General features: G+C 41.4%; 1 protein-coding gene across 1 annotated transcript; it reads right to left on the bottom strand.

Annotated features, from left to right (window-relative positions):
- Nucleotide 1: 1 nt before the first annotated feature.
- On the bottom strand, nt 2-25,901 carry PRPF18 (pre-mRNA processing factor 18; the record flags this gene model as incomplete). The annotated part of the gene is given in 9 exon segments (XM_079776278.1): nt 2-7; nt 4,901-4,914; nt 4,917-5,040; nt 8,850-8,921; nt 12,605-12,738; nt 22,715-22,745; nt 22,987-23,028; nt 25,604-25,750; nt 25,896-25,901. Coding segments are annotated over 9 exon segments (576 nt in total).
- Nucleotides 25,902-26,776: the final 875 nt, after the last annotated feature.

A 26,776-nucleotide genomic window follows, 5' to 3' on the forward strand; every position in this document is an offset into this window, starting at 1 on the left:
TCTACAACTAGAAGGAAAGAGAAAAGCACAATGAGAATCAGAGGAGCTGCAGGAGGCAGAGGTACTGAGACACGCATGTGGAGAGGACTGGCAACTGAGTGCGCGGCTGGCTTTCTCAAGTGGGAGGGAGACAAAAGCTCACGACTGTGCTAAACTCCAGTTCCGGGCGAGACTCTGGGGACCCAGACTCATACGGGGTGAAACTGGACTGTCAGGAAAGAGAAAAGCACACTAAGACTCAGAGGAACTGCGGAAGGCAGAGGTACCAAGGCGCACACGAGGAGGGGGCTTGCAACTGAGTATGCGACTGGCTTTCTCTCTCTTTTTTAAAAAATATATTTTATTGACTTTTTACAGAGAAGAAAGGAGAGGGATAGAGAGTTAGAAACATCGATGAGAGAGAAATATTGATTCAGCTGCCTCCTGCACACCCCTACTGGGGATGTGCCCGCAACCAAGGTATATACCCTTGACTGGAATCGAACCTGGGACCCTTGAGTCAGCAGGCCGACGCTCTATCCACTGAGCCAAACCGGTTAGAGCGCGGCTGGCTTTCTCAACTGGAAGGGAATAAAAGCTTCCGACTGCACTGAACTCCAGTTCCGGGCAAGACTCTGGGGACCCAGACTCATTCGGGGAGAAACTGAACTGTCTGGCAGCAGGCGGAACTCGAGGGTGGCTATCTCTCAGAAGTACTTGCAGCAATTACCATGGGACACTGAGACACAGGGGCCTCTTAGGGCAGGGCTGACGGGAAACCAATGCTGTCTGCTCCGCCCTGAGATTCTGCCCCATCCAAGCTGAGCACAGAGGCTTTTGCAAGTCTTCTCCCATAAGGGTGTCTCCAGCACAGAAGTTCTCCCAGCATAGACATAGCTGATCCTCACAGCCAATTGGCCTGGAGGTCAATTCCTCCCAGTGATACTAACAACAATCAAGGCTTAACTACAACAAGACTGTGCATACAGCCCACAAAGGGGTGCACCAAGAGTGTCCACCTCAGGTAACTGGGGAGGCTGAGCCACTGGGCCCTATAGGACACCTAGCACACAAAGCCACTCTATCAACACAAGGAAGCAGCCAAAATGCGGAGACAAAGAAATAGGTCACAAATGAAAGAAATGGAGGAAAGCAAATGACTGGATATAGAGTTCAAAACCATGGTTATAAGGTTTTTCAAGAATTTTCTAGAAAAGGCTGATAAATTTAGCGAGACCCTCGAGGACCAACTAGATATGAAAAAGGACCAACTAGAAATTAAACATACACTGACTGAAATAAAAAATATTATACAGAGATCTAACAGCAGATTAGAGGATCATAAGAATCAAGTCAAAGGTTTGAAATACAAAGAAGCAAAACACACTCAACCAGAAAAGCAAAAAGCAAAAAGAATCCAAAAATATGAAGATAGTGTAAGGAGCCTCTAGGACAACTTCAAGCGTACCAACATCTGAATTATGGGGGTGCCAGAAGAAGAGAGAGAGCAAGATACTGAAAACCTGTTTGAAGAAATAATGACAGAAAACTTCCCCCACCTGGTGAAAGAAATAGACTTACAAGTCCAGGAAGTGCAGAGAACCCCAAACAAAAGGAATCCAAAGAAGACCACACCAAGACACATCATAATTAAAATGCCAACAGCAAAAGACAAAGAGAATATTAAAAGCAGCAAGAGAAAAACAGTTACCTACAAGGGAGCACCCATACGACTGTCAGCTGATTTCTCAACAGAAACTATGCAGGCCAGACGGGAGTGGCAAGAAATATTCAAAGTGATGAATAGCAAGAACCTACAACCAAGATTACTCTACCCACCAAAGCTATCATTCAGAATTGAAAGGCAGATAAAGAGCTTCACAGATAAGAAAAAGCTAAAGGAGTTCATCACCACCAAACCAGTATTATATGAAATGCTGAAGGGTATTCTTTAAGAAGAGGAAGAAGAAGAAAAAGGTAAAAATAAAAATTATGAACAACAAATACATATCTATCAACAAGTGAATCTACAAATTAAGTGTATAAAAAAATCTGATGAACAGAATAAACTGGTGAATATAATAGAATCAGGGACATAGAAAGGGATTGGAGTGACAATTCTTGGGGTGGGGAAAGGGTTGTGGGGGGTGTGGGAAGAGACTGGACAAAAATCATACACCTATGGATGAGGACAGTGGGGGAGCGGGGATAAGGGCAGAGGGTGGGGTGGGAACCGGGTGGAGGGGAGCTATGGGGGAAAAAAAGAGGAACAATTGTAATAATCTGAACAATAAAGATTTGTTAAATTAAAAAAAATCAGAGATATGGAAAGGTAATAGTTAACTCAATACTTGCAAACATTAAGTGGTAGGGCTTTCCCTATATCTTCCAAAGTGGTCCTATTCCTAACTTGCATAATTTTGCTTCTTAAAAGGCTTCTTTGTATTATTTCTGCGACCTCTATGAGTCTATATTTATTTCAAAATAAAGTGTTTTATGAAATAGCATTTCCTTGCCCTAATTAGAAATCTGTCTTCCTGTACCTTAATTGGTCCTCAACCATATATAACAAGTTTAATCCCTCTTCCACCAGAAAGCTCTTCCATTATCTATAACTTTCTTGCCCACATCCCCATCAAGAGTTTTCTTTCTCAAGGACTCTCTTGTCCTATAGAATATTAATTCAACCAGCAAAAATCCATTGAGCACCCACCGTAAGTATGGTGTGTTCTAGACTCTGGGGTTATAAGAGTGAACTATGTTCTTGACTTGTGGAGCCAACACTAAATTATGCCTAATAATGTAAGTGATCATTAGACTTTCCAGTGGCCATATCATATTGCTAATTTTATTACACTTCTAATCCACTACATTCCCAAATTCTTCCTCTTATACATTGCTCAAACATATACTCAAGCAACTAGGTTACTGAATCTAAATTTCTTTATGGTCATCCTTGCTAAATGTTATATTTTTAGATCCTGCCCTTCAGTCTGTCAAGAACTTCTAGAATGTCAGTTTCTTTTCTACCTTAGCACACACCCTATCCCTTCTAGTTTCTTGCTGTCTATAAATCTGACAAATATACCTCTCTGTATAATCATCTGAATCAGTCATTAAAATGTTTAACAGGACAGTATTGATGTCACTAAGAACCTATGGCAGATGTTACTAGCATGCACTAAATACACATGGACTCATTATTCATGTTCCATGGCTTCCCTCACTCAACAAGCTGTGAGTCATCTGATTGTACTGTCATGTCTACATCTGTCCACCAAAATATTATTGTGTTTAGGTCAAACACCTTCCCAAAATTCAGATATAAAATGATCATCAATTTTCCCTCATTATCTTCGGGGGAAAACATTTTTTAAATAATGTAAAGCCCTGACCAGTGTTGCTAAGTGGTTAGAGTGTCAGTCCATGTACCAAAGGGTCTTAGATTCAATTCCTAGTGAAGGGCACGTACCTGGGTTGCAGTTCACTTCCTACCCCAGTCTGAGTGTGTGCGGGAGGCAACCAGTCAATGTGTCTCTTTCACATTGATGTTGTGTTTGTTTTTGTTTTGTTTTTCTCTCTCTCCCCTCCTTTCCTTCCTTCCATTGAAAAGCAATGGAAAAAAAGATTCTCAGGTTTATCCTAAGGATAAATACACATGCACAAAATATGAGATGACAACAGTTAAAAGGGATGAACAACTAAAGGAGGTTACATCGCTATGCAGCTTCCATATAAACCAGAAAGCTTTATAAATAACTACTATGTATATATTTTATTAAGAAGAAACCCAGTTTATGGGGAGGTACCATTGTTTTAAAAAGAAATGCTCTTCTATTAATTATCTGAACCTTGATACACACTATATCTTTGACCAGTGTATAGTTGAACACAGTTAGCAAATTTTATCATTAGGAATTGTTTTCTGTTGTTAAAGCCAAACAACTTTTTTATTTTTATTTTTTGCCAACAAAAAGCTTCTTGCCCCCAATAGAGTCACTGGTAGTTATTTAAAAAAATGAAAATGTCCTAAAATTTCCATAAGTATATTTGAACTTTACAAACTACCATTCATACTAGAAAATCAGGTTGAAATCACTTGTTAAGATACTTATATATGTGAATAAAGCATAACACAAATTAACGTTTAAATCTTGGAATTGAGATACAAACAAATAGATAATTCATGAATATGGTAATGATTGTTCTCTGCACAAAATCTGAAAGCATTTTTAATATTTTAAGTAAATTTTAAATTTTATGTAAAATTTCAGAGTATCATTTTCAAGCAGCTCTACTTTTGAGAATTAACATTCAGCAAAAGTTATTCTATGGACACAACCTGGGATTCTTGACAATTTGGCAAAAGCTAAGAATACAGTTGCTTTTTTTCCCCCACTAAGAAAAATTTAACCAGCAATGATACGCACAAGTTTACATGAGGTATGTACCACTAAGAAAATAAACTATAAAAGTACTTCAGACCTATTTGTGTAGAGAAGTGTTGTTATATGTTACTTAAAAGTTATGTTCATTAAAACCAAATTTTTACTATTTGTACCTTTTATCCTAGTAGCTGTTAAATCTACCTTGAAAGTAATAAAACTAGACTTACTGCAAAGTATTCTAAATTTGCTGATCTTTACTGAACTCCCAAAGCAAACTGCAATAGTCTTATTTCAATGCTAAGATAAATAAAGCATAACCTTTCACCCTGTTTTGCATCAGACTTGAAACTTATAAGGTTTTTATTTTATTCAGCGAAGATATCTTAAACACAAGTATTTATAAGGAGTGGACTTACTAGTATATCTTATCATGCTATGTCGTATTTGTTATAGTTCTTTTGCTCTCAAAATTTAGTTTTAAAATTGGAGCATGTCGATCTTCAGAGAAATGTCTTCCTCTCCAAATTGCTTACCTGAATATATTTCCCTGGGTTTCATCATTTAAAACATGTGCAACATGCTTGGAGGAAATCTTTTCCCTTCTTGTTCTGACAGTAACATCAATGGGCCAAGGAGCATTTCCAACAGCCATCTGAAGATAAACATCATTAGCCTAGAAAGAAAGATTAAGGAGAGATCAGAAAGGCAGAAATAACGTATTGGTCCACATTTTGATATCAAATATTTCATAGGTCTTTATGATGTAATTTTCATCCGTCTTTTAAGCATGTTGAAAATATTACCATTCCCCTTACTAAAAAAAAAAAAAAAAAAAAAGTTAAGTTAAAATTTGGATGACAGATTGCCCAGGACCACAAAAGTCCACAGAAAAACAGAAACCAAAGCTAACCTTGTGAGTAAAAAGACAAACATTCCTCTGCAGCCTCTGTGCACTGAAAATGAATGCGTTTTGATCTGGGATTACTAGGTAGCTAATTTGATGTACTGACAGAAACTCTAGTGTGGATCTCCTTTCCACCTAGTCTTCTCCCCGGGTGGTCACACAGAAGACAGAGGCTGACTAGTTTTCCATAATCCAACCTGAAACCATGTCCACTCCCTGAACAGCAGTCGGACCTCTGAAGCAGTGGGCCTCTGCACACGGGGACTATTACATAGAGCCCATGACGGTGTGTAAACCAAGATTAATTACTGGCCCTGGAGTCAAAGAGCTAAAGGATGAGATCGATTCACTTTGGCCCCCCACACCTTCCACCTACCAGGAACCTTAAAATGAAAGCTACAAAATGTAAAGACAGAAACCAATGAAGACAAATGGCTCCTTTTCTAAACCAAGCCTGGCAACTTGTGAGGAAGGAAAAGAGGAAGAAAAACAAAGTAGAAAGCAAGGAATTTCTAAAAGACCCTGAGGGTCCCAGAGAAGCCTATAGCCAGGCCTCAGAAGATTTTAATTTAAAAAACACCCTGGCTGTTTTTGCTCAGTGGTTAGAGCAGTGATGGCAAACCTATGACACGCGTGTCAGCACTGACACGCGTAGCCATTTCTGATGATACGCGGCCGCTGAGGCGGCCGCATGCTAAGGATGAAACATTTGCTGCTCCTGAGGATGAAACATTTGCGAAATAATGTTTTTTCCTCAAAGTGACACACTACCCAAGTTATGCTCAGTTTTTTGGCGAAGTTTGACACACCAAGCTCAAAAGGTTGCCCATCACTGGGTTAGAGTGTCGACCTGAGGACTGAAGGGTCATGGGTTTGATTCCAGTCAACATACCTGGGTTGCAGACTCGATCCCTGGCCCTGGTGAGGGCACATGCAGGAGACAACCAGTTGATGTGTCTCTCTCACATCGATGTTTCTCTCTCACTCTGTCTCTCCTCCCCCTCCTTCCATTCTCTCTAGAAAAATCAATGGAAAAAATATCTGTGGGTGAGGATTAACCAAAGGAAAAACAAAAATCAAACACCTATGTGATTGATATATAAAATTGTTTTTTTAAAAAAAAAACAAGCAGGTACTACAAATAGCTCTACTCAAATTTTTTAAGCTTAATTTTAAAAGGGCATATACACATTTTTATCACAGATTTCCATATTTCTATGTATGTAAATTTTAACACTGGACATTTACTGATAACATTTCCAATATTTAGATTCCCTAAATTTCCAAAGAAAACTGTCCAAATAGGTTATTAAGTTTTTTGGTCCTTTCCATAGTTTATACAAAATAAACTTTCACCTGATTCTCATATATAAGAACTAGAAGCCCAGTGCATGAAATTCGTGCGCTCCGGGGGGGGGGGGGGCAGGCGGGGATCCCTCAGCCCGGATTGCGAGAGGGTGCAGGCCAGGCTGGGGGATCCACTGGTGCACGATCAGGGCCCTGGAGAGATGCAGGAGGGCTCCAGGGCGTGTCTGGCCCATCTCACTCAGTCCCCATCGGCCAGACCCCAGCAGCAAGCTCACCTACCAGTTGGAGCGTCTGCCCCCTGGTGGTCAGTGCACATCATAGTGAGTGGTTGAGTGGCCTTAGCATGTCATTAGCATATTACACTTTGATTGGTTGAATGGACGACCAGATGACCAGACACTTAGCATATTAGGCTTTTATTATGTAGGACTAGAGGCCCGGTGCATGAAAATTCATGCACTGGAAGGGGGTCCCTCAGTCAGGCCTGCCCCCTCTCACAGTCCGGGAGCCCTCAAGGGCTGGAGGTGACCCGGCAATCAGGGGAAGGCGACACCCCATCACACCTCTGCTGCTGTCACTGCCAGCAGTGCAAGCCTCAGCCTGCCCTGGTTACCTGAGCTTCGGGTGGCCCTGGGCGGCTGGGAAGCCACCATCTGAGGCTTGCCTGCATCTCCGGCTGGCTCGAGGCTTGCCTGCGCCTTGGGCCGGCCCTGAGCAGCTGGGGGGCTGAGGGGACTGGGGGACTTCGGAAGCAGGCATGCCTGCCGCCCCGGTGGGGCTGAAGGGACTGGGTGCCGCCATCTTGTGGCTGTGGGCGCTGCCATCTTTGAGGGCATGGCAGTCAATTAGCATATTCCCTCTTTATTAGATAGGATGATAAATGTAACAAGAGGAAAGGCAAGTGATCTGGACTCTTTCTGCAGTGATAGTAACCTATCCACTCATTCCAATGCTGTCCTTAGTAAGCAGCATGCAACTAACAGAACTATCCAAGAATAAACTTTATAGCCATAAAACAAAAATATTTTCTTTGATGAAACCAACTGGCTCTTTTATAGAGGGAATAAAAATAATATTTAGCCTCATTAGCTTGCGGCTCAGATCATGGAGCCCACACAGTCACCCAGGAAGGCCAGCAGTCCCTTCTCGTGAATACAGATACTCAGAGCACAGAAATAAGCAATGTCATTCCCACTTCGCTGTCAGGGCCTGTCTCCTGTCCTGGTCCTGTCACTGTAACTGCTGCACTGAAATTCTTACCTGCTTCTCTCGGGAGGCACAGCCACCCAAAGCCCCCTCCTCACCCTCAGCTTATGGCCCACCAAGCAGTGTCCCATGTCCAGTCTCCATTACTGGTGCACTAGGCCCTTCTCTTCTTGATCCACTCCACCAACTGACAGCCTTACACTCTTCCCTTTCTATACTCTGCCCTAGCAGCGCTTGGAATCCAGAGCTCTTTCCCCTGCACCCAGAGCCCACTCAGGAGGAAAGACACTGGAGCAAGGGACTCATCTTCCCCTCCAGGGGTCTACTATGGCTGCAGTCCTGAAACGGGAGAGATAAATGCTGACTTAGAACATTTTCTCATAGAAATCAGTATAAAGCGTGGTCAAATTGTATTGAATCATTAGTACATCAGCTCAGCTATATTAAGAATTAAGTTGCCTGGCCAGTGTGGCTCAGTGGTTGAGTGTCAACCTATGAACCAGGAGGTCACGGTTCGATTCCCCGTCAGGGCACTTGCCCGGGTGGCAGGCTCGGTCCCCAGTGTGGGGTGTGCAGGAGGCAGCCAATCAATGATTCTCTCTCATCATTGATGTTTCTATCTCTCTCTCCCTCTCCCTTTCTGAAATCAATAAAAATACATTTTAAGAAAAGAATTAAATTTTTATAGCTGGCCTGCAAAAGGAACCTGCATAACATAGGTTTCAAAATTTGTTCTAAGATATAACCACCAATCTATAAATTTTGAAATTCAACCCCATTCATGACATGAACATTACCTATATCCAGTACATGATCTGAAGAATCTTTACACCTACCTTAAAAATGACTAAAAAATATAGTGTTGTCTGAAAGTTTAATACTGAATGCCTAACAATAAAGCTTACAAAACATCAGAAAATAAAAGGTGTTTTTTATTTTACCACTAATTCATTTCACATTTATTCTTAAATCTCCTATGTAGAAAACTCCCATACTAAGTGAACATATTATATACACAACCTAGATAAATAACCATACTTCCAATGCACAGCATGGTAATGTTTCTTCATATATTCTCTCTGCAACATGAATTTAATAATATCTGTTATGGATCCCTCAATATCAGCAGGAAGATTCTAGAAAAATAAAATAAAATGCAGGCATCCTCCCACAATCAAAATTACATCTAAACCACAGAACAACTGTCATTCAGAATCGTTGGAAACCTGGCTGATTGGAAGCCCTACAACTAGAGAATTAAAGAAGAAGCCACATTGAGGCTGGTAGGAGGGGCTGAGGTGTGGAATGGACTGGTCCATGTGGCATCATTTTCATCAGGAGGGCTATCTTGGCCATAGAGGTCCCCTCATAAGGAGCAAAGGGTCCCAGCCCCACACCAGACCCTTCAGACCAGGGTTCCAATGCTAGGAAGAGAAGTTCCCATGACTTTGGGCTGTGAAAACCAGCAGGGATTGTGACTAAGTGACAAGAAGGGTTGCTGGAGTCCCAGGCAGTTATTCTTTTTTTTTCCAGGCAGTTATTCTTAAAGAGCTGGTACATGGACTTATTTGGACTCAACCCCTCGGAGCTTGACTAACGGGGCAGTAACTTGAAAGGATCCAGGGACATACAGGGAGGAACTAAATTGTCTGGCATCTTGTCAAAAACTCAGGGGCAACTTTATCCGCCCCCCCCCCAAAAAAAAAGTGCTGGCAGAGGTCATTGTGTCTTTGCTGAGACCTCCCTGCCACAGTGCCAACAAGCAGTCTCCATTAATCTGGCTCACACTGTTTGCCTGGCCCTGGTGACTGCCAGAGACCCCACCCTACCCAATTTTCAGCACCACCCAAGCTGTTTGTAGTGGCTTTTCCATATGAATGGCCTGTGCTGGCTCAGGCTTCAGACGTTCCTAAAATCTCTCAAACAAGCAACAGCTGGACTCAGCATGACTCATACCTCTTGCTAAGTGGTCCCAGGCCTGGCTCTAGCAGCAGCCTGCCTTGGTTCACAGCTTGGCCTTTCCTGGGCACCTCCAAGCCCAACACAAGTAGCAGTCATCTGAAGATCACTCTGTATCTTGTGCTGGGTGGCCCCAAGTGGGGCACAGGCAATAGATGACTTTGCACTTTCCAGAAAGCTGTAGAGCTAGTGCATCTGGTGGTCAGCTTCAGACCATGTCAGATTATAACCCTATCACATCCACAAATAACACAATCAAGGGGCAGATTCAGTGAGCACCAAAGCCTCACTGAAGCAAGTCCTGCTCCATAACATTGGCTCCTGCACAGCAACTCTTCTGCTGTAGTCACAGTGGATTCACACAGGCAATTGGCCTGGGAGTCAATCCATTCCAATGAGGCCAATAGCAATCAAGGCTCAACTACAACAGGACAGAGCATGCAGCCCACACAGGGACATACCTAAGGTGCCTATCTCAGCTGACTGGGGAGGCTGAGCCACTGGGTCCTACAGGACACCTAGTACATAAGGCCACTCTACCAATTTTAGGAGACATAGCAGCTCTACCTAATATATAGAAACAAGCACAGCAAACCAGTTAAAATGCAGAGGCAAAGAAACATGTCACAAATGAAAGAACAGAAGAAATCTCCAGAAAAAGAGGTAAATAAAATGGAAGCAAGCAAACTATCAGATACAGATTTCAAAACAATGGGCATAAGGATGCTCAAGGATCTTAATGAGAACTTCAAGGAACTTAGTGAGAATATCAATGACATTAAAAAGGGCCAGTTAGAAATGAAGGATACACTAACTGAAATGAAGAATAATTTATAGAGAATCAACAGTAGAGTAGAGGATGCTGAGAATCAAATCAGCAATTTGGGATATGATGAATAAAAAAAATCCAATCAGAACAGCAAAAATAAAAAAGAATACAAAAATATGAAGATAGTGTAAGGAGCCTCTGGAACATTTCAAGCATACCAATATTCGAATTATGGAGATGCCAGAAGTCTCCTTCAAGAAATTGAAAACCTATTTCAAAAAATAATAACAGAAAACTTCCCTTACCTGATGAAAGAAATAGATATACAAGTCCAGGAAGCCCAGAGAGTCCCAAACAAGATGAACTGAAAGAGGCTCACACCAAGACACATCATAATTAAAATGCCAAAGTATAAAAACAGAGAGAGAATCTCAAAAGCAGCAAGAGAAAAGTAGTTAGTTACCTACAAGGGAGCACTGATGACTGTGGGCTTATTTCTCAACAGAAACTTTGCAGGCCAGAAGGGAGTGGCAAGAAATATTTAAAGTGATGAAAAGCAAGGACCTACAATCAAAATTACTCTACCCAGAAAAGCTATCATTTAGAATTGAAGGAAAGATAGAGAGCTTCACAGACAAAAATAAAAAGCAAGAGGAGTTTATCACCACCAAACCAGTATTATATTAAATGTTGAAGGTTCTTGAAGAATAAGGAGGAGGAGAAGGAAGGGAAAAAGGAGAAGGAGGAAAAGAAAAGATAAAAATAGATACATATCTATTTCCCTAGCCAGTTTGGCTCAGTGGATAGAGTATGGGCCTTTGGACTGAAGTGTCCCAGGTTCAATTCTGGTCAAGGGCATGTACTTCAGTTGCAGGCTCAATCCCAGGCCCTGGTCAGGGCCCATACGGAAGGTAACCAATGAATGTATCTCCCTCACATTGATGTTTCTCTCTCTCTCTGTCTCCCCGCCCCTCCCTTCCACTCTGTCTAAAAAAGAAATAAATGGAAAAAAAATTCTTGGGTCAGGATTAACAATCCTATATAATAAAAGATTAATATGCAAATAGACTGAACTGCTGAACGACCTGTCACTATGATGCACACTGACCAGCAGGCAGATGCTTAACGCAGGAGCTGCCCCCTGGTGGTCAGTGCACTCCCACAGGGGGAGAGCAGTTCAGGCAGAAGCCCTTAGCCTGGCTCATGGCTGGTGAGCGCAGCAGCGGTGGTGGGAGTGGTCCTAAGCCATCAGTTGAACATCCCCCGAAGGCTCCCAGACTATGAAACCCCCAATTTCAGGCCAGGCTGAGGGGACCCCCCCACCCTCCCGAGTGCATGATTTTCATGCACCGGGCTCAAAAAATATATATATCAACAATTGAATCTAAAAATTAAATAAACAAAGAAGGAATCTAATGAACAAAATAAACTGATGAATAAAATGTAACTAAAGGCATGGAAACATGAAACAGACTGACGAATCTCAGAGGGAAGGGGGAAGGAAGGGTGGGAAGAGATTAACCAAAGGATTTATGTGCATATATGTACTACCCATGGACATAGAAAATAAATAGGGTGGAGAAGGCCTGGTGTAGAGCGGGATCCAGGTAGAGGGAGCAAAGTGGGGAACAAAGTGGACACATCTTTAACCTTTTGCACTCGGATGTCAAGTGTGACTCGACACGGTTAGCATGGGTAGCAGGAATCGAGAAAAAAGCAAGCGAGTGCAAAGGGTTAATACTCTCAACAATAAAGAGTAAAAAATAAAAAGAAAAATGCATAACTAATTTTGGATGCTACTGTGTAGTTACAGACTGCATTTATTCTAATTTTATATATTCTATTTTTAAAAAAATAATTTTATTGATTTCAGAAAGGAAGGGAGAGGGAGATAGAAACATCAATGATGAGAGAGAATTATTGATCAGCTGCCTCCTGCACGCCCCCGACTGGGGATCAAGCCTGCAACATGGGAATCGAACTGTGATCTCCTGGTTCTTAGGTAGACGCTCAACCACTGAGCTAAGCCAGTGGGGATATATATTCTATTTTTTAAAATCAGTTAATAAAAGCATTTTTTAGAAAGATCACCCTTTTCCATAGTTTTCTGAAAAGGGGTATGAGATAGCACCCAGTCTGTTTTTGAGTAGCACTGTGCAGTTTACCCTGTACACTGCACTTCACGTGGTCTCTGGCATTCAATTCTTTAGCCCAAATACCAGGAACTGTTCTATTGATAAAATTAGACTACAGTGCCACCCAGTGGTTGAACAAGTTTAAAGTTCCCTAACACAAAAACCAGTATACTATCATCCCTTAGAGTAAATTACGCAAGTGATTACAGTATCATCCACTAATACTTAATGAATGAACTATATCTACTTATTCTGTCATATGTTTTGAAGTAACACATCTGGCAATTCACAAACTTTCCTATTCTATATACGTATATTCCTAGCTCAAAGATAATCCATTTTCCTCTAAAAAGAATTACCAAATTACATGAATATTTGATAGAAATAAACTTTAACTTGTATTTCTATTACATAAAATTCACCCCACCTAGATTATCAGCCATCATACCATATGTGCTGTGATATTTAATAAATCCCTCAGGTATGTTGTTCTAGTAGTACTTGGACTTTCCACTTTTGCAGTAGAGACAATAATTCAGTTAAAAAATCCCACTAAAGCACCTAACTGAAAGAGAAGGAAAGAAAAGAACAGAAATAAAATAAACTATTACCCATACCCACCCCTGAAAAGTACTGCAGTGCCCCTTGGGTTTATCAGTATAAAGAGCACCCTTCTAGAGGCAGGTAAACCATGAAGGCATTGTAGAACATGTCCCCCTAGTGGCATTCCCTGTGTAATCCTATATAAGGAGAGGCTGTCATTCTAGGAAAAGTCTTTTTCATAACTAGTTCCCATGCCCTATCTATTTCCCTTTCATTTCCTCAACAGATTCAGAATCTTTTTTATCTTTATTGTTGAGATTATTATAGATGTCCCTCATTTTCCCCCCTATTGCTCCCCTCCATCCAGTTCCCACCCACCCCAGGCCCTTGCCACCCTATTGTCTGTGTTCATAGATACTGCATACATGCATATAAGATCTTTGTCTAATCTCTTCCGGCACCCACCTACACCCGCTTCCCTCTGAGAATCATCAGCCTGTTCCATTTCCATGCCCTTGATTCTATTCCATTCACCAATTTATTCTGTTCATCAGATTTTTTATTCATTTGGTTTTTAGATTTACTTGTTGATAGATATGTACTTGTCACTTTGTTGTTCATAATTTTTTATCTTTATCTTTTTCTTTTTCTTCCTCTTCTTAAAGAATACCTTTCAGCATTTCATATAATACTTGTTTGGCAGTGATGAACTCCTTTAGCTTTTTCTTGTCTGTGAAGTCTATTTCTTTCACCAGGTAGGGGAAGTTTTCTGTCATTTTTTCAAATAGGTTTTCAATATCTTACTCTCTCTCTTCTTCTGGCACCCCCATAATTCGGATGTTGGTACGCTTGAAGTTGTCCTAGAGGTTCCTTACACTATCTTCATATTTTTGGATTCTTTTTTCTTTTTGTTCTTCTGGTTGGGTGTTTTTTGCTTCCTTGTATTTCTTTTTTTAATATATTTTATTGATTTTTTACAGAGAGGAAGGGAGAGGGATAGAGAGTTAGAAACATCGATGAGAGAGAAACATCGATCAGCTGCCTCCTGCACACTCCCTACTGGGGATGTGCCCGCAACCAAGGTACATACCCTTATCTGGAATCGAACCTGGGACCCTTGAGTCTGCATGCTGATGCTCTATCCACTGAGTCAAACCGGTTAGGGCGCTTCCTCGCTATTTCCTTGATTCTTAGGATCCTTTACTGTTGAATCTCTGTATATTATTCTTTATTTCAGTCAGTGTATGCTTAATTTATGACTGGTTTGTTTCCATATTTTTGGCATTCTCACTAAGATCCTTGAAGGTCTCACTAAGTACCTCGGAGGTTTCTAGAAGATTCTTGAGTAACATTATAACTGTGGTTTTTAACTTTATAACCAGTAGTTTGCTTTCTTCCATTTCCTTCATTTGTGACATATTTCTTTGTCTCCACATTTTGGCTGCTTCCCTGTGTTTGTTTCTATGTAATGGGTAGAGCTGCTATGTCTCCTTGAGTTGATAGAGTGGCTTTGTGTAGTAAGTATCTTATAGGGCCCAGTGTCTCAGCCTCCTCAGTCACCCGAAGTGGACACTCTTGGTGCACCCCTTTGTAGGCAGTGTGCACAGTCTTGTTATAGTTGAGCCTTGATTTTTGGGAGGAATTGACCTCCAGGCCATTTGGCTGTGGGGACCAGCTGCAACTACAGTGGGAGAGCTACTGTGCAGGAGACACCCTTATGGGGCAGGACTTGATTCAGTGGGGCTCACTGAGTCTGCCCCTTGAGTGTGTCACTTATGGATGTGAAGAGTTGTAATCTGGTATGGTCTCACACTGACCACTGGGTACACTGGCTCTTGGGTCTCCAGGGAGGTGCAAAGTCAGCCACTGCCTGGGGCCACCCAGCAGGAGCTACAGAGAGATCTGCAGATTCATCCTCTTTGTATCAGCTTTGGAAGTGCCCGGGCGAGACCCAGCTGTGAAGCAAGGCAGGCTGGTGCTGGTGCCAGTCTTAGGCCTTTTATTGATAGCATTGGGGTTCCCTGACCCAGCTGAAGCTTGTTTGACAGGTTTTAGGCTGAGAAAGGTCAGGGCATTCATATGCAAAAGCCGCTGTGCACAGCTTGGGTGGGGTTGTAGATTGGGTGGGGTGGGGTTTCAGGGGATCTCCAGGGCAAAGCAAACAGAAATGGCTGCCAGTCAGCCCTGCACTAGGGAGGTCCCAGCACAGGAACAAGGACTGCTGCAATCACTTCTGTCTGGAAGAAAGGTGTCCCCATGTTCCTGCCCCAATGCCAGATAGTCCAGTTTCTCCTCGTATGTGTCTGGGTCCCCCAGAGCCTTACCTGGCAGTGGGGCTCAGAACAAGCGGGAGCTTGTAAATTCATTTCACAGTGCCAGCCTTTTAAGAGGAGCAGTTGGGTCTCCAGAAGCCTGTGTGTCACTCAGCCCCAATCCGCACTTGTTTTTACAGTCTGCAGTTCTTACTGCTGTAGGGACTTCCCTCCCCAGCTCTGGGACTCTGGGCTGGGGGTCCAGTATGGGGCTGGGACTCCTTGCTCCTCCAGGTGGCCTCCAAAGAGGCTATTTCCCTCCCAGTTAAAAAAGCAGCACACCCACGTGCTGGACCAGCCCATTCCGTGCCTCCACACCTCCTCTCAGTCTCAGTGTGCTTTCTTCTTTACCTCTCTAGTTGTAGTCCTTCTACTCAGCCAGCTCTCCTGCGGTTCTGTATGATAGCTATTCTGTATTTTAGTTGTAATTTGGATGTGGTTGTGGGAGGCAGCAAGTACAGGCATTTACCTATGCCACCATCTTGGTTCCTGCTCTGCATTCCTAGATTCAGAATCTTGATGACAGCTACAACTATGCTGTATTTAAACTATAAATGCAAGTAAAAGCATTTCTTGCACTTAAATCTCATGGCCTGATCACAAATAATTTGTAAGTAAATGCTAAAATAAGTCTGCATTTGCACACACTCTACCTAGACTACTGAAGACCGAAGTGCTGAGAAGAAAGAAAGATGGAATGAGCATATCATAACAAAAATAAGCAGCTGTCTGTAGAATTGAGAAAATGAGCATTCTCTGAAAGGCTATGATGTGTTTGCTTTATCACTGCCAGTGTCTTCCTACCTACTTCCTTTCCTTACTGTCATTACCTCTTATAAAAGCTTCTAGGCCTCTCCCCTAACTGCGCTCCTTCCTAGTGTTTTTAAAAAATGTAGATCTCGGATCCAAGATGGCTGCCGACAGGATGGCAGGCTACAAGATAGTATGTGAGTGAGAGAACAAAAGAAGAGTGCGTGGACGTGTGGGGAGTGTCTGTATTTGTGAGTGAGGGACAGCTATATATCAAGGGACTGTTGGATAGTGGCGGACAGGGCTCCCCTGGCTGAGCAGCCTCTGCTGCTGCTGAAGTTTCTCCAGCTCTGATGCAAAGACCAAACCATCTTGAAAGGGAGAGTGGCTGTGATCAGAAGCCCAGCCTTACCTTCAACTGGGGAGACCTCAGATACCTCCTGGGACCTTACGGCCACAATGCCCAGGGACCAGCTGCCTCAGCTGCAAACCCAGGAATTCCAGGACTACAGCCTCCCCAACTGCAGGTGCCTAGAAAGTCTGTCAAGGGGGAGACAAAGTGGCGCGAATATACGGACAAGCCCTGCGCCTTCTCACAGAGCAGATTGAAGGAACAGCTGAATTGAATAACATCCACTCAGAATTGGAGAATTAAACACAGTGGTGAGGCAATCCATGGATGGAGGGTTGAGATATCACCTAGAAAAGCTCTGCTTCCTCAGATTCATCTGTGTGTTTGTTGTTTGGGTGTTTGTAGTTTACATATTTTGCACTAGTTGTTGTTTGTAGTTTTCATTCATCTCTAGGTGTTTGTTGTTTGCATTTTTTGGATTAGTTGTTGTTTCATTGGAGTTTTATCCCCATATACATATATGTTTCCACCTTTTATCTTCTCTTTCTTTTCTCTTTTACATTTTTTTTCTTTTCTCACTATAATTTTTGCACTCTTTTCTACCGCTTAATTCTCTTTTCTCTGGTGGTCACCTTTATTTGGGGTTACTAGTATCATAAATACATTTGTGTTTGGTGCCCTGTGCATTGTGCCTTGTTGTGTTGTATTTTGTGCCTTTAAGTCAATGCAGGAGAGAGAGAGCTACATAACCAGACACCCAGAGAGGAGCATTCATGAAGAGACAAAGAAATAGCCTGCATATGAAAGAAAAGGAGGAAACACTAGGAAAGGAAGTAAATGAAATGGAGGAAAGAAATATGCCAGGAAAATAATTCAGAGCAATGGTCATAAGGTCACTGAAAAGGATAGAAGACAAATTCAACAATATCTGTAAGAATCAAGAGGAAATGAAGAAGAACCAAGAAGAAATGAAAAATGACATCGCTGCAATAAAAAACTCAATAGAAAGCATCAACAGTAGATTAAAAGAAGCAGAGGACTGCATCAGTGAGCTAGAAGACAAGGTAGGAAAAAATACCCAAGCAGAGCAACATCTAGAAAAAAAAACCTAAAAAAAAAACCTAAAAAAAAAAACAGGAAGAGAGCCTAAGGGAACTTTGGGACAACACGAAACGAAACAACACCCACATAATAGGGTTCCAGAAGGAGAGGAAACTGATCAAGGAATAGAAAACCTGTTTGAAGAAGTAATGACGGAAAACTTCCCTGATATAGGGAAGAAAAAAACTCACACAAGTCCAAGAAGCTCACAGAGTCCCAAACCAGATGAACCCAAAAAGACCGACATCAAGACACATTATAATTAAATTGGCAAATACCAATGACAAAGTAAGAACCTTAAAGGCTGCCAGAGAGAGACAGAAAGTTACCTACAAAGGATCTCCCATCAGACTAGTGACTGATTTCTCAACAGAAACACATCAGGCCAGAAGGGAATGGATTGAAATATACAAAGTCATGCAAAGGAAGGGTCTGAATTCAAGAATACTGAACCCAGCTAGACTATCAATCAAAATTGAGGGTGAAATCAAGAGCTTCACAGAAAAAAAAAAGGACTAAGGGAGTTAAACCAGCAATGCAAGAAATGCTAAAGGGTTTGCTATAAAAAGAAGAAAAAGGAAGGGAAGAAGGAACATAGGCATAAAGAATAAAAATGGCTACAAACAAGTACCTATCAATAATAACTTTAAATGTAAATGGATTAAATGCCCCAATCAAAAGACATAGGATAGCTGAGTGGATAAGAAAACATGACCCATATATCTGCTGTCTACAGGAAACCCACCTCAGAACAAAGGACTCACACAGACTGATGGTGAAGGAATGGAAAAAGGTTTTTCAGGCAAATGGAAATGAAAATAAAGCTGGGTAGCAATACATATATCTGACAAATTAGACCTCAAAGTGAAGGCCATTACAAGAGATAAGGAAAGCCAAATCATAATACTAAAGGGAGCAATTCAGCAAGAAGATATACTCTGGTAAACATATATGCACCCAATACAGGAGCACCCAAATACATAAAAAAAAACTTCTGGAGGATATCAAGGGAGATATTGAAAACAATACAGTCATAGTAGGGGACTTTAATACCCCACTAACACCACTGGACAAATCCTCTAAAAAAAAAAATCAGAAAAGAAACATTAATCCTAAATGACTCACTAGATCAGATGGAATTAATCAACATCTTCAGAACATTTCACCCCAAAGCCACAGCATATACATTCTTCTCAAGTGCACATGGGTCATTTTCAAAGATAGACCACAAATTGGGACACAGGCAAAGTCTCTTCAAATTCAAGAAGATAGAAATCATATCAAGCATCTTCTCAGATCACAATGGCATAAAACTAGAAATCAACTACAATAAAAACAATTAAAAAATCAAAAACTTGGAGGCTAAATAGCATGCTATTAAACAATGACTGGGACCAAAGAGATCAAAGAAGGAATAAAAAGCATCATGGCAACAAATGACAATGAAAACACAACAATCCTAAATCTATAGAACACAGTGAAAGCAGTCTTGAGAGGGAATTTCATAGCTCTACAAGCCTATCTCAAAAAACAAGAAAAAATGGTAAAAAATTATCTAACCCTACAACTCAAAGAGTTAGAAAGAGAGCAACAAGAAAAGCCCAGTGTAAGCAGAAGGAAGGAAATAATAAAAATCAGAGCGGAGATAAACAACATAGAGACAAATAAAACAATACAAAACATCAACAAAACCAAGAGCTGGTTCTTTGAAAGGATAAACAAGATTGATGAACCTCTAGCCAGGCTCACCAAGAAGCAAAGAAAGAGGACCCAAATAAACAAAATCAGAAATGAAAGAGGTGAAATAACAACAGACCCCGCCGAAATACAAAGGATTGTTAAAAAATACTATGAAAAACTCTTTTCCAACAAACTGGACAACCTGGAGGAAATGGACATATTCCTAGAAAAATACAACTTTACAAATCTCAATCAAGAATAATAAAAAAACCTGAATAGGCCAATAACTACCAAAGAAATTGAAGCAGCAACCAAAAATCTTCTAGCAAACAAAAGCCCTAGTTCAGATGGCTTTACAGGGGAGTTCTACCAAGCATTCAAAGAAGAACTAAAACCTATCCTCCTCAGACTATTCCAAAAAATTCAAGAGGAAGACATACTTCCAAGCTCTTTCTATGAAGCCAGCATTCCCCTAATCCCAAAACCAGATGAAGACACCACAAAAAAAAAAAAAAAAAAAGAACTACAGGCCAATATCATTGAAGAACATAGATTCTAAAATTGTCAACAAAATTCTAGCAAATTGGATTCAGCATTACATTAGAAAGATAATACACCATGACCAAGTGGGATTTATTCTGGGGATGAAAGGATGGTACAATATCTGCAAATCAATAAATGGGATACATCACATAAACAAACTGAGTGACAAAAATCACATAATCATATCAATTGATGCAGAAAAGCATTTGACAAAATCCCTTTCTTGATAAAAACTCTCAGCAAGGTGGGAATAGAAGGATCATACCTCAACATAATAAAAGCCATAGATGACAAACCCACAGCCAATATCATACTCAATGGGCAAAAACTAAAACCATTTCCCCTAAGAACAGGAACAAGACAGGGATGCCCACTCTCACCACTCCTGTTCGACATAGTACTGGAGGTACTAGCCATTGCGATCAGACAAGAAGAAGAAATAAAAGGCATCCAAATTGGAAAAGAAGAAGTAAAACTGTCTTTATTTGCAGATGACATGAGACTGTACATAGAAAACCCTAAAGACTCCATCAAAAAATTATTAGACTTAATAAATGAATTCAGCAATGTATCAGGATCAAAATTAACGCCAAGAAATCTATGGCATTTCTATACACCAATAGTGAACTTACAGAAAGAGAGATTGAAAAAGCAATCCCATTTACCATTGCACCAAAAACATTAAGATATCTAGGAATAAACTTAACTAAGGAGGTAAAAGACCTGTACTCAGAAAACTACAGGACATTGAAAAAAGAGATAGAAGAAGACATAACAGATGGAAGAACATACCATGTTCATGGATTGGTAGAATCAACATCATTAAAATGTCCACACTACCCAAAGCAATCTATAGATTCAATGCACTCCCCATTAAAATACCAACAGCATATTTCACAGATTTAGAAATAACTCTCCAAAAATTCATCTGGAATAAAAAAACAAAAAAAAAAAACAAACAAAAAACCCGAATAGCTGCAGCGGTCCTGAGAAAGAAGAACAAAGTAGGAGGGATCTCAATACCAGATATCAGAATGTACCAAGCATTCAAAGAAGTTCTCAAAACTGTTCTCAAAACTGCCTGGTACTGGCACAAGAACAGACATATAGACAAATGGAATAGAATAGAGAACCCAGAAATCGACCCAAACCACTATGCTCAATTAATATTTGACAAAGGAGGCAAGAACATACAATGGAGTCAAGGCAGTCTCTTCAATAAATGCTGCTGGGAAATTTGGTCAGACACATGCAAAAAATGAAACTAGACCACCAACTTACACCATACACAAAAATAAACTCAAAATGGATAAAGGACTTAAACATAAGATGGGAAACCATAAAAATACTAGAGGAATCCAAAGGCATCAAAATCTCAGACATATGCCGGAGCAATTTCTTCACTGATACCACTCCTAGAGCAATGGAAACTAAAGAGAAAATAAACAAATTGGACTACATCAAAATAAAATGCTTCTCCACAGCAAAAGAAACCATCGACAAAACAACAAGAAAACCCACTGCATGGGAGAACTTATTTGCCAGCGATATCTCCGATAAGGGTTTAATCTCCAACATTTACAGGGAACTCATACAACTTAATAAAATGAAGACAAACAACCCAATAAAAAATTTGGCAAAGGACCTCAATAGGTACTTTTCAAAAGAAGACATAAGGAAGGCCAAGAGACATATGAAAACATGCTCAAAGTCACTAATCCAAGAGATGCAAATAAAAATGACAATGAGGTACCATCTCACACCTGTCAGAACGGCTATTATCAACAAATCAACAAATGACAAATACTGGCGAGGATGTGGAGACAAAGGAACCCTCATACACTGCTGGTGGGAATGCAGACTGGTGCAGCCACTGTGGAAAACAGTATGGAGTTTCCTCAAAAAACTAAAAATGGAACTTGCATTTGACCCAGTAATCCCACTTCTAGGAATATATCCCAAGAAACCAGAAACACCAATCAGAAAGGATATTTGCACCCCTGTGCTCATGGCAGCACAATTTACAATAGTTAAGATTTGGAAGCAGCCTAAGTGCCCATCAGCAGATGAGTGGATTAAAAAACTTTGGCACATCCACACAATGGAATACTACGCTGCTGTAAAAAGGAAGGAACTCCTACCATTTGCAACAGCATGGATGGAGCTGGAGAGCATTATGCTAAGTGAAATAAGTCAGTCAGAGAAAGATAAATATCACATGATCTCACTCATTTGTGGATTATAGTGAACAACATAAACCAATGAACAAAAATAGATCTAGAGACATAGAAGCATTGATCAGATGCTCAAACCTCAGAGGGAAGGCAGGGGAGAGTGGGGGTAATGGGGAGAGACCAACCAAAGAACTTATATGCATGCATATAAGCCTAACCAATGGACACAGACACCAGGTGGGTGAGGGCATGAGTGGAGGGGTAGGGGGGAAATGGGGAGATAAGGACACATTTGTAATACCTTAATCTATAAAGGAAAAAAAAAGGTAGATTTCCCCAAACGTCTCGTTCATTCCACTGCTATAATTCTTTCTTTGTGTTTATGTTAGTGAGCTTTAAAGAAAAGTGCCAGGAGGAACATAAACAGAAGAGTGCCAGGAGGAACATAAACATCAATTGACCACTATATCCTAGTGCATAACAATATCATAAACAGTATACATGCCAAAAATGTATATTGAGCTTTCCCTCCCCTTAACCCCTGATAATCCAAAAATATAAAAACAGTTCTTTGCCAATCAAAATGTCCTCCTTTCTTAGCCTAAAAGTACATACCTTAAGGAATTTGGTGATGATGTCCATCTATATATATAAAAGGTTAATATGCAAAGTGTCCCCTTGGGAGTTTGACCAGGAGACCAGGCATTTGATGTGCGCTGACCACCAGAGGGCGGCACAGAACATTGCGGTTGACCAACGGCAGCAGAGGGACACTGAGGGAGGAGGCAGGAAGGTGGGGAGGCAGGAAATCTGATAGGCCCTGATCTCTGGCCAGGCCTAGGGACCCTACCCATGCATGAATTTCATGCACTGGGCCTCTAGTGTCTTTATGATCATCACCTATTCCTAAAAATTCTCCCAATGCCCAAAGAAAAATAATGCACCTACTCATTAGTAAAGAGCTATTACTGAATATAAATGTTATCAACATCAGCCTAAATATGTCTCTTTATTACATGGACTGTCCAACTTCTATTTAAAACCTGATGGAATTTCTAGATATCCTCTCTAATAAAATGGTAATATGCAAATTAACCATCACTCCGCTACATAAGCCACGCCCACCAGCCAAGCCATGCCCACCAGCCAATCAGGGCGAGTATGCAAATTAACCCCAATCCAAGATGGCTACAGCCACAGAGAGCAAGGTTTCCCAGGTAACAGAGCAAGCCAAGCTTTCCACAGCCGTTGCAGGCCTAAGCCTCCACTCAAGCTACAAAGTTTCAATTATAGAAGGTAAACAAATTCAAACAAATGGCGGCAGAATGGAGCTTGAGAGAGCAGGCCAGGGTTGCCGGCGGCAACAGGGGAAGCAAAGCTTTCCGTACACCCTGGCCAGGCTCACCCATTTAAGGCTACAAAGTTTCAATTGTAGAAGGTGAATTAACTGCCACAGAAATGGCTGCCGCCCCAGGCTACAAAGTTTCAATTGTAGAAGGAAAATAAATTCCAGATACCAGGGCCTCCCCTTGGGTTGCCAGGGGGCGTGGCCGGCCTGCAAACCACCACAGGCCCCTCGCTCAGGCCGCCCCACACCCCAAGGGAACCCCCACCCTTATCTGTGACACCCTTCAGGGCAAACCAGCTGGCCCCCACCTGTGTACCAGGCCTCTATCCTATCTAATAAAAGAGTAATATACAGATTGAGCATCACTGCATCACACAATATAGCTGCCCCCATGTGGTCAAAGATCCTGCCCCCATGTGGACACAAGATGGCCACTACAAGATGGCCAGTAGGAGAGGGTAGTTGGGAGGCACCCGGCCTACAAGGGAGGGCAGTTGAGAGGGACCAGGCTTGCAAGGGAGGGCAGTTGGAGGTGATCAACCCTGCGGGAGAGGGCAGTTAGGGGTGACCAGGCTGGCAGAGGAGAGAAGTTGGGGGCAAACAGGCTGGCAGGGGAGCAGTTAAGCATCAACCAGGCTGGCAGCAGAGTGGTTAGGGGGTGATCAGGCTGGCAGGCAGAAGCGGTTAGGGGCAATCAGGAAGGCAGGCAGGCAAGCAGTTGGGAGCCAGCAGTCCTGGATTGTGAGAGGGATGTCCGATTGCCTGGGCAGTCGGACATCCCTCCAGGAGTCCCAGATTGGAGAGGGTACAGGCTGGGCTGAGGGACAACCCCCCGCCGTGCACGAATTTCGTGCACCAGGCTTCTAGTTAAAAATAAATACAATTTGCCAATTAAAGTTTGAAAGCATATTATCTTTGATGAACCAAAAGACAGAAGAGGGGTCTGGGGAGTGACTGCTAATACATTTAGTTTTCTTTTCAGGGAAACAGAATTGTTCTAAAATTAGGTTGTGATGATGATTGTACCATCCTATGAATAAAAACAATTTAATTGTATGTACACTTTAAATTGGTAAATTGTATGGCTTGCAAATTTCTCTATAAAGCAGTTAAAGAAAGAAAATGGGTAAAAGAAAAAAAAAAAAAAAAAAAAAAAGCCCAGAACGGGTTGCTCAAACCAATGATTCCAATAAAACTTAGAGTCCATAGATAGGTGTTTCGGTGTAAGGGAGTGCAATTCAAAGGATATATCCTCCTCATTTTATGATGTCCGCATGTGCAAGTGCCTGGGATGAAAGGAAAATACAAGTAACACTTTACATTTTACTAAGTATTAAGAGCTTTAAACTAAGCCTTATTGTTTTCTAGCGTTAGATATTTGGATGATATAACATTGCTCTTTATTTGCGATTACATATATCACTCCACAGTCATTACACTGGCAAAAATTAGAAAGCAAGAGATTGCCCAGTGTTGACAGGGGTTAGGGAAGTGAGACACACCCAGTTGGTGGGGTACAGACTAGTACAGCAATTTTGGAGAGCAACTTAGCAGTAGTTATACAAGTTAAATATACATAAACCAAACAACCCCACTTCTGAGTCCATAGGGGTGATACAAGGTTATTTATCACAAAGCTGTTTGTGATAATAAGAGCTGGGAGCAATCTAGTTGTCCACCATTATAGGTAAGTGAAGGTAGAAGGTAGTAAATGCCATGGGGTATAAACTATTACTTAGCAGTTACAAGCAAAGTTTTAGATGTACATAGGCATCAAGGATGGATATTAAAAACACAGTTCAAAGTATGAAAAGGAAAAAGCAAAAAAAAATTTTTACAGTACAACCATTTATGGAAATAAAAAGCACATGCTCTCAAAACACTACTAATTTTAGAAGACCACCAACAAATAAAACAATGTACATAAAACATATTAGAATGATTACTTTTGAAGGCAAGAAATAGGGGAATCTGAGTAGAGAATGAAAATAAAAAGGGACTGGATGAATGGAAGCATGAAATGAAAGAAGGTCCTATGTAATGACCAAAGAAGACAGGGTGCTCTGACCTGAGCAATCTGTTGAACTGAAACATTTTCTCCAGGGAATGAAAGATGTGATGGGGAATCAGATAAGGTAGGAATAGTGATTACCTCTAACTCTTCAATTGTGGTGTTTTCTTCATGAACTTTCAAATCATTCTGTGTATCTTCCTCTCCAGGTTCTTGACCACCCACAAGTTCATTCAGGTATTGCTGATCGATCTTATCCAAAGCTGCTTTCAGATCATTCCACAATCCCTGAGAAAGGAGAAAAATTATACCAAGTATGAAAAATAAGTATAATTCATCTCAGACTACTAGGCAAGATGATGGAGTGGGTAAACACTATGGTTGCTTCCCTCTACCTATGACCACATCCAAAATTACAACTAAATGATAGAACAATCATCATTGAGAACCACCTGAAGACTATTCTGAACTCCCAAAACATTCAGAAATATCAATAGTATAAAACTAGTGTTTCATCTATAGCCTAAGCTATCACTACATTTCTAACAGCAGCAAATTCCACAATCTTTTCACATCCAGTTTGTGACCATTTAATAACAATGGAAGCCTTAAAGCTTGACCCTAACCTTACACCATATTTAAAAATTAACTCAAAATGGATTTTTTTAAAAAAACCTAAATGTAAGAGTTAAAACTATGAAACTTAGAAGAAAGCATAGAGGGAAAGCTTCATGACATTGGATTCGGGAACGATTTATTGTATACAACACAAGCACAGGCAACAGCTCTAACAAAAACAGTAAGTTGAGTTCCATAAAAATTAAAAAAACATGGATGCATTAAAGACACCATCAATAGAGTGAAAAGATAACACATGGAAAGGCAGAAAATATTGGAAATCACATATCTGATAAGAATTGATATCCTATCTAATAAAAGAGTAATATGCAAATTGACAGTCACTCAAACACACAAGATGGCCGCCCCCATGTGGTCAAAGATGGCTGCCCCCATGTGGACACAAGATGGCCACCACAAGATGGTCAGTAGGAGAGGGCAGTTGTGGGCGATCAGGCCAGCAGGGGAGGGCAGTTACGGGTGACTGGGCCAGCAGGGGAGGACAGTTGGGGGGGACCCAGGCCTGCAGGGGAGGGCAGTTGGGGGGAACCAGGCTATCAGGGGAGGGAAGTTAGGGGCAATCAGGCCTGCAGGGTAGGGCAGTTGGGAGCAAACAGGCTTGCAGAGGAGGGCATTTGGGGAAGACCAGACCTGCAGGGTAGGACAGTTGGGGGTGACCAGGCCAGCAGGGGAGGG

This window comes from Cnephaeus nilssonii (genome assembly GCF_951640355.1).
Source record: "Cnephaeus nilssonii genome assembly, chromosome: 1".
Lineage (NCBI taxonomy): Eukaryota > Metazoa > Chordata > Mammalia > Chiroptera > Vespertilionidae > Cnephaeus > Cnephaeus nilssonii.